The 14705-nt window shown below is 44.3% G+C and overlaps 1 protein-coding gene across 1 annotated transcript in view; it reads right to left on the bottom strand.

The window, feature by feature from the left end:
• The window catches only part of T265_04436 (hypothetical protein), a gene marked incomplete at both ends in the record, with an annotated part of 55516 nt that overhangs the window by 15159 nt on the left and 25652 nt on the right, over positions 1-14705 (bottom strand). The window contains 7 exons of the mRNA XM_009169181.1: positions 1051-1167; positions 3329-3487; positions 5875-6018; positions 7299-7619; positions 10089-10314; positions 13547-13650; positions 13770-14284. Of these exons, the coding sequence (XP_009167445.1) occupies positions 1051-1167; positions 3329-3487; positions 5875-6018; positions 7299-7619; positions 10089-10314; positions 13547-13650; positions 13770-14284 (1586 nt within the window). The remainder of the gene's footprint in view (positions 1-1050; positions 1168-3328; positions 3488-5874; positions 6019-7298; positions 7620-10088; positions 10315-13546; positions 13651-13769; positions 14285-14705) is intronic.

Raw genomic sequence — 14705 nt, forward strand, 5'->3', positions numbered from 1 at the left:
ACGTAAAATACATAACCCGATTAAACTGTGCACATGTTACAATTAGAAACATTCAGATATTCCTGGCGAGGTACTGCTCGTATCGCTAAGATCAGCCACACGTTAATCGAAGGTGCCATAAATTCGAACCCGAGTGGACAAACCAAACTGTTCTCCATTATCAACTTCACGAAAGCCATTTACATGCATCATGAGAGATAAATTCCAGAATACTAGACATCAAATTGACAGACAAGCCCGCAGATAAGGCTAGTATGGATGTAGTGGTGAATGAAAAACCCATGGGTCCTAAAAAGAGCGTCAAACAGTTCAGCAGAGAAAGGGACTCAGTGTTCGCCTACCACAATCATTCCGAGGCGCCTACACCTCCAGATACCCATTCAAGCAATCTGGATAGGAACGGATAATAACGCTACTGACAACGACTGGCAGTCATATTTTGCAGCGTCACAACCCGTGTCCAATGGGGATCACGAGATTCCCATCCTGGGAGGCGAGCCACATCGACAACACCCCGACTTCTCATAATCTCTTTCATGCCCCTTTGCCAGGTCAAGGCCACCTCTCTGCTTCTGCCAAGCGTCGAGTCACACAACCAATGTAGCTTGTGGAACGAAAAAGTACACAACCATCGATGAGTCAAAGACTACCAAATTTTCATTTAAGTTGGTGTTGACCTAACCATACACACCATACCACAAGAGCTTTAGCCTAGATTCCTCAAAGAAATTTTTATTTCACATAGAATGATTGTGCTGCAGAGTCCCCCCATACTGTTGGCACAACACCAACGCAACGGCTTCACTAAACAACGATAGAATATTACGAACATGTGATTTGATCGTTTCTTAGCTTAAAATTGTACGCCTTTACATTCTACTCCACACTTTTTTACCCTTTAGTTGTAGCAAACAGTTCAGAACTTTCCGGAAACATCTATTCGCTAAAACATGCGTAGTAATGTACAATAGACGATCACCGCTATAAAAGCTGACCCAAAATTCAAGCGTAAGTGTTTTGGAAATTCAAATACTTATAAACGGTACGTACCAGTTGGGAATCGCACTTTGCGGATGCTGCGGTTCGACGAGTGATACAGCATTGATAACAGGTGGTCAACATGAAAATCCCGTCCAAGCCGAGGCCCATCAACATGAACGGAAGAACCTACAGTGCACGTTGTCAGTTAATTAAAACAGGCGTTAGCGGTATGAAGAGGCATTTCACTTACTTTACATCACATGAGAAGTAATGAACTGAAAAGCCACCGCACTAGCTCTAACGGACGCCTTGTGAAACCAGGAATCTGACCTCCCCTGTAACTAACTAGCTTGTTAAAAGAGATAAGTGCATGAGATGTCAGCTTCATAACAGAAGGTTTACAAACACTCGAAAAACACTATTCAATTAATACAGTACTACGGATGGAAACCATATTTAACACAACAACCACATGCTAGGCAATCTCGAATGCGGACATGGAAAAACATCCATCGTTTATTGATCACAATGCTAAGGCACGTTATCAGATGACGCAGTATCTCAAAAGCGTTTGACTGGCCCGGTTGTCTTCCAGGCTGCATCTAAACCAAGTCTTCCGATGGATCACGAACAGAGTGGTGTGCCATTGGTTTCGTTAACCTGGAGATTAGTTAGCCACATGCTTGACTTAGGGAGTGTTTCTATCATCCGACTAATAGACTATGGCACAGGGAAGTGCCTAGCGTTGAACGATGAAATTAAAGGAATCGAACTATGAGAAGCAACAAGAGTCTGACATGTGTATTCCCAAGAGTAGGGTGCCAAGTATGGAGAATGTTGGGAGATGAAGACAAGTCAAGAAAATGAAGATTCGCATCAAAGCATCAGCAAATAAAAGTTCACTGAAAATCAGGAGGAGCACGGATGCTGGGCGTACATATGGAGGGACGCGGATTATTAAGTAAATTGTAAATCTTAGACAACTGGGACTATTCCCGATGTTTGGTTGGAAAAACAAGATATTCTTACCAGTTCAGTGCTAATAGTCGCCATGTGCAACCCAACACAGCTTGTGAAACGATCATGACAAACTTCGCTACAAGAATGCCTGGGGTACGTAAGTTTTTAGTGTAGCGTACTGTATGTATCGAAATCAGGCGGAGAGTAGTCAGATCTACAGAGGTTTGTGGGAATGCTAGATTAATACCCGAGAGACTATTCGAAATATATGTAAGCGCATGTTATTATTTCGATTGAGGAATCAGTAGATGGTAGCTCTCCGATTCAAGGCAAGAAGACGAAGATTTTTATGATGGCGCACGAGTTCTGAATCAAAATATACAGTGGAATCAATGGAACCAGCATGTGCTAGCACCGAATTTACATGAAAATTTGAATGACGTATGAGCTGCCCTACAGATGAAATGGTGGATCTACATTTGGAGAATGGCGATAAAAGTTTCACTGACCGATCTCCAGATATGAATATGGGCTGTTGGAATGCCGGTCAAAATTCAACTTTCCACTGCAATTAGGGTCATTCTTCGTTACTTATGACAAGAACTTAGTGGATAACGATTGATAGCATACTGCGACTAGAAGTTATGAGTATAGCTAGCATTTCTTGACTGAAAACGGAAAAATAGTAAGAAACATTTGTGAAGGTAGCAGAATTTGACTACCAGTCCGAGTCTAGGGTTGCCAATACCACAACAAAACTAGGGGAAAGTGATTTCCAAACAGCCTCACGCTGTCTCACCACATTCAACACTTGCAAGTTGCTTCACATGATGAACACATCCCATTATAATATTCTGCTTCACACTATTTATTGCAATGGGGAATTTCGTGAAGAACTTCAATCATTTGTGGGACAGCGTGATAACGAAATCTGGATAACCCTTACAGGGGCTCTGCGGATAACAACCTTCACACAAACTTCAACAAACTTCACACGACTGGTCTGGTCAAGAAAATTAATTTTGAAGACTTCTGTGACCAGACTTCTGAGAGTACTTGCATAATCAACGAAACTACCTACAATTCTACCTATTAAACTGTGTGTGTTTGTGTGTACCTAGATGATGGCATATATTCAACGCATATATGATGCATGAACCTTATAACTTCGAGCTGCATAAAGTTATCGAAACTCGACTGGGACCGAACTAAGGTTAATGTTGATTTTCCGTTCATTTTCTAAAGTGAAGCGTTTTGACTGGTCGCTAGGATGGAGTATCATGTTTTCGAAACGAAATAAACAGGTGACAGAACCACAATCAATCAATCATTCAATCAAATCTCAGTTTGATTAGATTAACAAATATGGAATGGTTGTCAACAATACCTGAATAGTGAGAACGTTGAACGGAAGCCCGAGAGCTGCGCAAATTCCGAGACCAGCTAAGCAGGCAACGGCCGTCAGCACCAGACCAGATAAAGCGAACCAACACTGAGATCGCACGGGATCACGCCAGTCTAACAGACAGACGAGACCATACAAGAGCTGAGGGTACCAGAGGACGGAAAAGAACATTTAGATAGCATAAGTGAAAGCTAAATGCGAAAATCTGGGTTACAAGCGGAAGGATAACTACAGCATCCATTCTCAACCTGCTCTCCATAGGTCGATGGAGTTACGAATTGAGCAGACTTGCTTTCCTCGATTGCAAACTTAGAGGTACACAGGCAGTCCATAGCTGGACGGCAATACATGGTAAATCACGTTTCACTGATTACTTTATGGCGACTGATATATCCGATAGGACTAGTCACTACTTTGTTATCATTATCCCATCACCATAAGCTAGGATTTCAGTCTAGGCGGCGGCGCAGTAAAATAGCAGTCATGTGACTAGCGCTGCACCCATACTGGAGGTGAAGCGCAGACATCAAAAGGTCAGTTTATACCATCTAATCTGAACCACTTTCACTATTTTTTTCCGTGATGAACATGACACGTTACCAAGGTTCTTCAATCCATTTAATCAAAACACTACATAAGATGGAATGCCCTTAAGCATACACTCTGTTGGAACTGTTGCGTAGTTGGTACTTAACCTTGGAAACCAAGAGCAAAAACGTGTGAGCATGGATGAATATGCTGTCGATAGTGAACCGCAGAACTGACGAATTCGAATTCGGGTGAAGTTGGAAAGCAGAAGTTGCACGAAGTTATATCCCGTCATTACCGGCGAACGTATGTCTGGAACCTGCCCAGGGTCATCAGATAAGGTAAACGCAGTGTTTTCAGCCGTAAGGGGCAGGTTGACCCAAGTGAGATTCCAACTGATCGGGCCATCAAGTCGTAGCGGGGGTGAGCAAATGTTGAAGTTCGCAAACTTTGAGCGCTCGCTTTTTGTTCGATTCGGATCGATCGGCAGGTGACTAAGCTCTCATGGGTCTAAAGTGAATCCGAAAAGGGTGACATCACTGACGCTGAGACTCCACGGAGGATGTCACTTGAGTGTCGGATAGGTTACTGTGACTATCCATTGGCGGTGACTTCACGTCTTGGGAAATAGCTGTTTGGTGAACTGCAACCATACAGAAGGGGAGTACACTGCGGGTCCAACGCACAAAGTGAACAGGTATCCGTGAAGGACAACGATTACTGAGATAAGCACATTAGGCATCAGTTTTTACTATGTGATGCATCAATAAATTCGATCGTATCACCATCTCAAACGGAAGCGAAATACGACGGTGGTTGGAGACGGAAAAATGGGCCGGTTAGGTTATTGACGCTAATGGAACAGAGCCATGATGTCAAGTGCGTAGTAACACTGAATGGGTCTCAGAAGGTAAGGCAGAACGTCACTGCTCATTCCGACGCTTATGCACTAGCATTAGCCAGGTTGATGTAGTACAAGCTGTCGACTTTAACAAGTAGCGGCAGACGCAGTCCCGAGTTTCCGTCAACCTTGTTCTACTTGAACCCAAATTGGACTGTTTTCGAGAAATACACTCATTTGAAAATCAATTTGGTTCTCACAAGAGACTTAACTGAAAACCAAATTGATTTGCAAATGAGTGTATTTCTCGAAAACAGTCCAATTTGGGTTCAAGTAGAACATAAGGTTGACGGAAACTCGGGGACTGCGCCTATCTGATGAGCCTCAAGAAGGGCGAAACCGGTCGCGGGCTGTCGAAGAGTTTTCAGCGACCTTGTGAGTAGTTTCCTTTATGAAAATATACTACGATATCTCGAATATCGTGTCAACTGAAACATGAGGCTGTCTGTGTGCAGCACATTCAGGTGTAGAATATCATAGAGGAGATTTTCAGTTGAGTCTCTCATGAAGACCAGAAAAGTAGCTGTTCCATTTTTACGAGACACCTATTCCGTATAGCTAGCAAACCGAACAGGACTGGATGTTCCGCTTATCAAGATTGTCCAACACAAAAGGGGGCAATGCTAAAGGAAGTCAAAGGGTTATTTATGACCTGTTAACCATCGTTTGTTCCTAACTGTCATCGAGTGGCTGCTTTCACGCAGCGGGGTCGTCGCCCCAGCAGATTACTTTGGCTAGTAACTCAATTCGGGAGTGAGCAGGACGTCCATGCACTCTGTGGTGCACGAATAACCCGCCTGTATATGCAGGCGCTTCGAAAGCCACACGATTCAAAAGTGATATCGACTGTGTTGTCGGAGGTCTCAAGAGTCAAACAGGAAGGTGATGAATGGCCTCGATACATACTTATCTGAACAAGAATGTACTGCTGTCGTTTCAACACTTCAGCAACGTAAAGCTTGGCACAGCTGGACGAACCGATCAACAGCCACCACTATATGGAATGGGATCCGGGAAAACCTAAAATGATGCACTGAACGGATGCAACGATGCTTGTGTGTACGAAATCCACAAAGGAGATTGAAAATAAAGTGCTTACCACGAGTAAGACGCATCCAATAACCTTGATGGGTCCTAAACGAAGAGTGAGTTCGCGCAACAAATCACGCAGAGAGTTGTCGGTGAAGGCGTAGTACTGCCACTCGGTATTCGGTTGTAGTCCTAAGTTGTGTTCCAAGACGAGCTTGATTCGAGTAGAAAGAGATGAGATTAGGCTGATCAAAATGGCCAAACTGAACAGGCGATAAATAATCGAAAGGCACTAACCATGGTAAAACTCAAAAGGAAAGTGAAAAATAACCACATCCAGAACGCAACCAGCGTGTGTTTTGCTTGTGCATGTATGCAAAAACAAACCGGCTAGTCACAAACAGCTATCACCGAAGTCAGGAATAAATAACCTTAAACGCACGCGTCATGTCAATGATGCGGGTTATCCGGGGCTTTCGCGGAACATGAGAACAAGGCAAATATCCATAAATTCTCTTTGTCGTTGGTGTGTGCCAGTCGAGTCAGCACAGCTGCTACAACCGCTACTTGGCACGCACAACACGCCCTACCACGAACAGGAGATTGCGCTAAGCAACATCAGCATGTCGAACATAGGTTGCCGAATCTTCCGGATTCTAACATGGTTTAAAAAGGCCGGGAAACTGAAAAGTTCTCTTATTTACATTAATGAGAACTGTGAGCATTAGATAAGGATACCAATGGGAGGCAAATATACGTGAGAAAAATGCATGCACATATAGATGGAGAGAACAACACACGAGGTGGTAGTTAAGTAAGCGGAATACAGTAAAGTTGTAATATGTTACAGAATTAATCTGAATGACACGCACATGGTTTGCGCACCGAAGTAGTGGCGTGTTTCTTGTTTCAGTACTCAGGCAGATGCTTGTTGATTCTCATCCCGAACTGAGAGAAGTGGAGCTTCCGATTTCAAGTGATTCAAGGATAAGCATCTAACGAAGCTACATCGGCATCCACAAGAAGCCGAGTTTCACATTACATCCCATTATTATTATGTTGATTAGCCTTGGTCATCACTGACAACAAGACCAATGCCATGCTGACAACCAAGGGTGAAAAAAATAGGAAATCATTCATCCGCACATGATATATGGTTTTGTTCCAGAGATCACCAAGATTATCTGCCATCTTGGTTAAATGTTTTATTATTATCAGGTTCCAGACAGAGGTCAAATGAGTTCGATCCAAAACAACGCTTCAATAGGTTTCCAAAAAACACTACTTCCATAGAGATCATGCTGGTCTCAGAAACACGTGGACAGCTCAAGTTGCGGGGCTTGTTGATGCAGTTCCAGTCGGTTGGGGACTATCTAATGTCGCTGAGTCGAAACAACTCAATCCATTTGAAACTGGACGTATCTGAAGTAATGAGGATAGAATAAGGTGGTGAAAATCAACAATGACGGGCTTCTGACACTATGAATTACTTACTCTGCGAAGGGAACGGCGCCATTCATCCAAAACATGTTGTGCGTCCGCCAATGTCCAGCCTTCGTATTTGTAAGGGTCATTAAGCCTGACTGCTTCGTACAGGTCACGTGGCGACCGCAAGAGAATAAGGGATTGAAGTGCACTTGCACTAACAAGAAACTTGTCCGATGTGAGGTTTGATGCCAGGTGCCCAGAATCGGTATTAGTGGAGTTTCTAAACCAATGAACACGACCACCAATAATGATTTCCTCTGGCCAATGCAGGATATTGCCAGCAAAACCTGGACATCCACCAGTCAGCACTCGGGGCACGTTTGGAGCCTGGGAGAGAAGTAAAAGTTGTAGGTTTAGTCCAAATAGGCAGTGTATACGACAAAATATAAGGGCACCTTCATCAAAACAATTACGAACAGGGGGCTGAAGACCAGAATTCTAAACTGTTGGACAAATACGATGACCGGTGCAAAGTCCCGCCGAATGATTGCGGTTTCAAGTACTCTCCTACATGTCGAGTACAGTAACGCCGTCTACTAGTTAGGCGGACATCCAAACAAAAAAACAAGCAGTCAAGTAATGGGAACGTGGTAAATCGGAAAGGTGACGAAAGCACAAAAATTTACTACTTATTGCATAAATCCTGTGAAAGTCACTTCACAGTGAAACAGTCTTACCGAGTCAACCTAGGCCAACCCCATGCAATCCAAAAAAGAATTCCCTGTGTGCTTCAGAGTTCAAGTGCGCACACTATTTTTTCATATTAACACATCGCACCAACTTTTATGAGGGCGAGATTCCTGAGAATCCTTAAGTATCTCGATCGAAATCCAAATATGATCTGAGAGGTGTGCAGCGCCTCTGGTAGCATGCGAGAGAATGAATGCTATTCAGGACAACTCAACTTCGCCTAAGACCACCTTTAAATCTGTGACAATGCATCATTTCAAGCCACTTTCCTTTCAAACCACCTTTCCGGTATAAAAAGCATACGGTAATTCCTCTGCAGTACCTCAAAAATACCAAACAAACTCGGTCTGACTGATAAAGGAATTAGTAATACTGAAGGACAGACGGCTCAACACATGTGAATTCCTAGCATAGCAAAACAGTATTTACAAAGGAGCGTCAACAGATGGAAGCACCACTGCATTATTTGGATCTCCTCCAAACGCGTCTGATGTTTTGGATGTCATTACAAACCAGGGGCATTTGCCTCTGATTCACACCAGCTGTTAATGGAAACAAGACCGACATACTTCGGTTGGCTCTGCGGTGAAAACTGTGGAGGCACATCAGCTTTAGTCAAAAGAGCTGAGTAAACGGTTTCTACAATGGTCTACCGGCCCTGAACACAACACCACAAGTGGCCTGATTGAGCGAAATAGTTGACTGAGTGAACAGACACAGGGTGAAAGACTGTGAATGAAGGATGGGTACTCAACATCCGAACCGCCTGAGCAAACGCACTAGGTTGGTAATTCCATGGGCACATTCAAACACTTAATTTTCAGTAAAATGCCATATAGATATACTGAACTAGTTACAGAGGGTCGCGGAAGATTGAAGTCTCAGTTTTGAAACTGACCGACGGGTGTAATGTATTAGAGATGTCGTGCTAGATGCTACATCATTCCCATGTAAATGCTCATAACTCAGTGAAAAAAATACTACTCATAAAGCAAAGCGTTCGCGTAACAAACTTTGAGGGATATCTGACAGAGCCATACCCTGGAAACATAACAGTCGAACTCGGTGATGAGAATTCAATCCGTTTGTCCACATTAGATTGTAATTAAATGTACCCACTGTGTACGCCACTATTATAGGGGGACAGCGAGTGCCAATCACGTGGAAAAGCAAATAAACCTAGGAGAAAATGTTACAGCCGCTGTGATGCACGTTTTGTTACTGTGAAATCCTGCGAAACGTGCGAGTCATGTAAGAAAGAGGAATCAAGTGAACACGGCAAGTCTCAAAAATAAATAATACGTAGCTTGCAAGCAAGACAACATGCCGAGAGGACTCCATCGTATCTTTGGTAATCGAAAGTGGACGAAGCCGCGATCGCGATTACATATTGCACATTGTGGCAAGACGGGATGGGGTAGATCAGAGTTATTACGAGGTGCGACAGACGTGTGTGCACGTGCGCGCCTATATGTCAAAGCGACACAATGCCATTTTTGAGACACGGTGACCCAGTCAAACGACACATGCAGACACAAGAGAAGCCCAGGTCTCGGTGTGAGACAATCTAAACAGACGTCAATTTGATACCAACTAACATACACTAGTTGCTCTATCGCATCACGTTTTCGACGACGTCTGCCCTGTCTGTGTATATGTGGATGGATTCTGCAAATGAAGAAGGGATTCCGGGATTGTCCGTCTGGCTGTGCGTTTGTTTCGGGGAAATAGAGTGTTCTGACAGCTGTTTCCAACGTATGTGAGCGCATTTAGTGAACCGAGCGAACAATGGCTCGTGACATTCGTGACGATTGCACGGACAAGGTCGTAGCACAAAAAAAGAATAAACAAAAAGTCCAGAACCTGGAGCAGTAACGTTTGTTCTGTTGCCCTATCGCGATTAACAGTCCGCTGGGGATGATGATCACTGTAAAGAACGGCAGTATGTTTACGTCGTACTAGTAAGCCTACTGAACCGGCGAGCAAACGACGGACTGTTCGGTCAGGAGGGAAAAATTCGAAGCCTCCGATGAGCATGTGTATAAAAATGATGCCTCAAAGTGAGTGGGTGGGGATGAGAAATTCACCTCCCCATAACCGACTAACCTGGCCTCGATAGTTGGGCGCAGAAACGGGGCAAGCTGGGTCACTTGGATCCAGACAAGTCTTATTCAAGTAACCGTGGTTGATGCCGGCTGAACGGAATAAGTTTATCAGATTTCCAAGTTCTGTGCCCGAATAATTCTGATACCGATCCCGAAGATTTTCCAGCAATCCAATTGGGTCGATGTGCGTCCACTGGAATAGCGTTTGTTCCCCGAGCTTATGAGGCCTGAATCAGCATGAAAAATGATGATTAGGAAACCAATTTTCGTTATAAACACTTACCAGATATGTGGGAAGAACTTAACCGTTACCGATTAGACACAAAGTGGTGTAGGTGAAGCTCAGTGAACACGTGCACTGGACGAGCTGTCCAGGATGTTCGTCGATGCAATTGTACATCCATTCTATTAAATCAGATCAGTTCTTATATATCTGTTGATGTCCATTCACCACCGAAATACTTGTGCACCTATTTTCACCGTATGCCGACGCAAAATCGATAAATAACGAGTTTACAGTTGCTGGTCAGTAGTCACCACAACTGTGCCGGGTAACGAAAGATCCTGTTGGTACCGCGTTCAGATGATAATCTTTTTAGCTTGGTACAGTTTCAAGTTTTTTAGGAGTCGTCGTTTCAGGAAGCATTCCACAAGGTTTAATTGGAAACCGTTTCTGTTTAATTGTTACGTCAATACACGCAAAGGTAAGAAAAAAGTCAGACCTTCACAACACCTGCAGAGCATTGTGCACCAAAGATGAGTGGCTGAAAAGTAAACCAGGCAGCAAAAGCGCAAAGACGGTCGCACTCAACAGGATATACCATTACAATCCGCAAATGCATTGCGATCATCCGCTTCAGTGCGCGATTCCAACCAGTCAACAAAACAGTCCATATGGTGAAATTACATTAACCACTACTACTGCTGCTCTTGGTTTGTCCAAACTTTGGGTTGAATAGGCAAACACATGCGCCAGACGACTGTGGTAGGGGATGAACACTGATACATGTACACACATAACAAGAACACGGCCACATGGATGCATTCTTCTCGATCGGCCCAGATGTGCGCTGCGGCAGCTTACGTTTTATTCGGCTGAGCGACCGACAAAACAGACATGCGCCTGCGCGAAGGTGTTAGTATGTTGGAGGTAAAAAACCTCCAGGTGTACAGATGCGCATGGAGGCACGCGGCAATATGCGATTTGAATGAAGTTCGGGAATGGAAATCCGGTAGAAACAAGAAAAAAGCTTAAACGGGGTCCGGCAACAACCAACCTTGTGGTTGGGCCACACATCGACATAAGCGAAGCATTATCATGTGGCCCACCAACGAAAGACATTGACATTTAGACAGTCTGCCAGCCCACACTTCATGAGGGAATTTGGTAGCAGGGTTGTGACTACTACATGTTTCGTACAGTACCATCAGACGGTTACGTGACTTGTGCGGTGGTCCTTTATTTCAAGACATGTGCTACGATGGTCCCGAAAGAATAACCGCGTCGCTGAAATCTCACCACACACCATTCAGCGAACAGAATCGAATCAGAAGAAGTGGAAACTTCCTCACTGATGCATGGAGAAACAGCCGCCAACTTAATGCGATGAGTAAATTGGTGTTTTGTGAGAATAGTGCAACCACCTATATAAAGCATAACGAGTAAAGACTGAAAACGAGTACTGGCAGCAGCCTGTCTGATGCCTAAATAAGGAGATTGTTTTCACTCGCAATAATATTGATGTTCTTTTTCCCAGATTCACTATAAAAACGTTCGAAGTATGTACCCGGCACGTTATTAGACACAGCTGTCAGGCGAGCACCATGCCCTTTCCCTCAATAATCTTACGGCTCTTTTCGTTTCACGGTTTTCTAAAATAATGACCGAAATTACGGCTGTATTTTATTGTTGATGTTGATAACTGTGACTCAACTCCCACGCTTCATTTCGAAAGAATGCAAAAGGACGCCAGTATCGCCACTGTATCACGAGTATTTGGTCTGGAGCGTAGTAATTACAGCCGTCGTGCTCCACGGAAGTCCCCATGGATGATAACTAAGAGACAACCACCCGGCCTATGGTGGGCGTCACTGAAAATGAAATCGCATGTTCTCACACCGAGAGGGTTTGATAAGCCTGATATCCATAACCAGTTTGAACTACATCGCGTTAAAAATGCGAAGTTTCCCAATATTAACTCCCTAATCGAACATCTTCAGCACCACAAGGTGTCATACAAACACAAGCAAAGCAAAATGGCAGCAAGGCTGTCATAGTCCAAATAGGGGCGGCTAGCGCGACAATCCTACCTGCCATGTAAGGGACGATGCCAATGCAAGTGTACACACGTACACATGCACACTGGCAGACAATGTCCACAGCTGTTTGTCAGGCGTTGGTTTCGAGCTAAAAAAGCAGAAAAGACCTACCACGATGACAATATAGTTTCCAAGCGTACGTGCGGACCTAGAAAGCAAGTTTTCGCTTCTCCCATTCTAGCATTGTACATGAAATTTGTTCAACAACCACACAACCCGATAGTTTGTGCAAAATATGGCTCACATGACTGTCATACATAACACATAGGAATCCGGGATACACGGCCAGACCGGATGTACCCACATGCGCACACAAACAACAGAGCATGTGAACGACTTAATCAACTGGGCTCACACACGGACAACTGTGGTTTCTAACACATATGTCCCCAAGATCGTTTAGATGGTTGTACGGCAGTGAAGCATCAGCGTAAGCACTTGGGTTTTACTCTTTCAATAGTATCGCTCTCTAGGATAATGGTGATGAAGAACCTAGACGTACTGTGCGCTTTCTCAACTGTCGATTCGAATAAGGCCAAGTGCCGTCAAATTCCTTGCAGTACTGTTCATAAACCCACCAAGAAAGACCGCTAGAAAGAACACCAGCAATAAATCGATCTGCATTTTCCTGAGTGTAGCAACTGAGCTATATCACACCTCCAAAAGAAATCGCTTCGGTCATATTGATGGGTCGATCAGAACTGATTTCCCAGCTGCCATGTCCAGAATTAATACTTATTCGAAACCACCAGTTGGACCGATTACCGGGAAGAGTGGCACAATGTAAAGCATGACTTGTATTCAGGAAGTACCTAGTGGTACTAGGTACTTCTCTAGAAACAAGCTGGCGCTGGATCCACGACATATCAGGTCACCCATAAGAACTTGGTCTCGCCAAAGCGAGGATGCTCTATCAATTCCGTGGCAGAGCCATTTGGAGAAAAATTAACCAGGTTTCCGGGGTTGAAGCGTCATTTCGATTCAGGTAGGCCATGAAAAACTGGTCAGCTGATCAGATAAACTTAGCGACATAAAACCTGGTAAAGCTAGGGTAGTTAACCACATTGGGTAAATTCAAACTCAGAAAATTCTAGGGATACATATATACAATTCAGAAACTGGCAATCTTATCAAGCTCACCAAGGAACCCATCTGCCTTCCTCAGGCCCAAGGACCTTGGCGCCTTCCCAGAAGCAATCCAGTGGTGTGATGACCGAGCACGGGATTATCATATCCAGATAAGCCTGGAAATAGAAATAGTATGGTTGGAAAATATAGTGCTTCAACACATCAATAGTAGAGGTTCTGACGGAGAGAATGACGACCAAAAATGCGTTGTCTTTGTCCTTAATGGGAAACTAACCTGAATATGATGCATTCCCGCACCGAATGGCAAAGTTGCACGTTGACACAAGTCCTCAAATGACCACTTGGAGGCACCGACAGTGACCTGAAGTCGTCTAACCTTGATGAGAAAATCCATGTGATCAAGAAGAGCCGATGGCGTTAACAGTCTCGGAGGAAATTCTTGATGACTGCTCTGTTCACCGAAGTGTGGATGATCCTCAGTGTTCACCACAGTCTGTAGTATGGTCTCCATGGTAACCATGAATTCGTGACCTGGTAAACCAGGCTGAAAGGTTCCACCACCAGATCTTGAGCTGGAATGCGAACCAAACGAACTGGACGATGCAGAGGCAGTATCTAAGTCGTCTACACCAATACTGCCAGGGAACCGACCTACAGGCATCATACCAAAGCGAGATCGAGGCGGATCATAACCTGAATAGTAAGGGTTGTCTGGATAAGCGCCATGTTGCCCAGCACGCTGCATCGCGCTAGCCAAGTATCGCCATTCAGAAATTAATCGGTCGCTTTCTGTACGAATAAATGAAGATAAAAAGGAAATCTTGTGAGCGAAAATCCGTCGACAGAGGGAAACCAGACAAAGAACGCATGTTAACATTAACTGAGACGTCACTCCGAGAGAAAGTAAGGTGAAACTCAGTGAAAAGTGTGGTGATTTGTCAACCAACAACTGCGTTCCGTACGGAGATCCCAATACCAAATCGAGTGCGGGATAGCTAAGTGGTTAAAGCGCGAAATTACTAACCGGACGGCCCATGGTGCGAAAACAAACTCTGCATCTCGACTGCACCTGCCTAGACTTGGGCAACCTGAGAGCATCTCAGGCCTCGCGATAACTTCGGGTGCCAAAGCAGCTAGACAGCTGAAAAATTATTTTTTACTTTAAATAATAGTAAGCGTTCAAGTGTAACACCCTTTCGGTGCTTAGCTG

The sequence above is a fragment of the Opisthorchis viverrini genome (genome assembly GCF_000715545.1).
Source record: "Opisthorchis viverrini unplaced genomic scaffold opera_v5_73, whole genome shotgun sequence".
Classification (NCBI taxonomy): Eukaryota; Metazoa; Platyhelminthes; class Trematoda; order Opisthorchiida; family Opisthorchiidae; genus Opisthorchis; species Opisthorchis viverrini.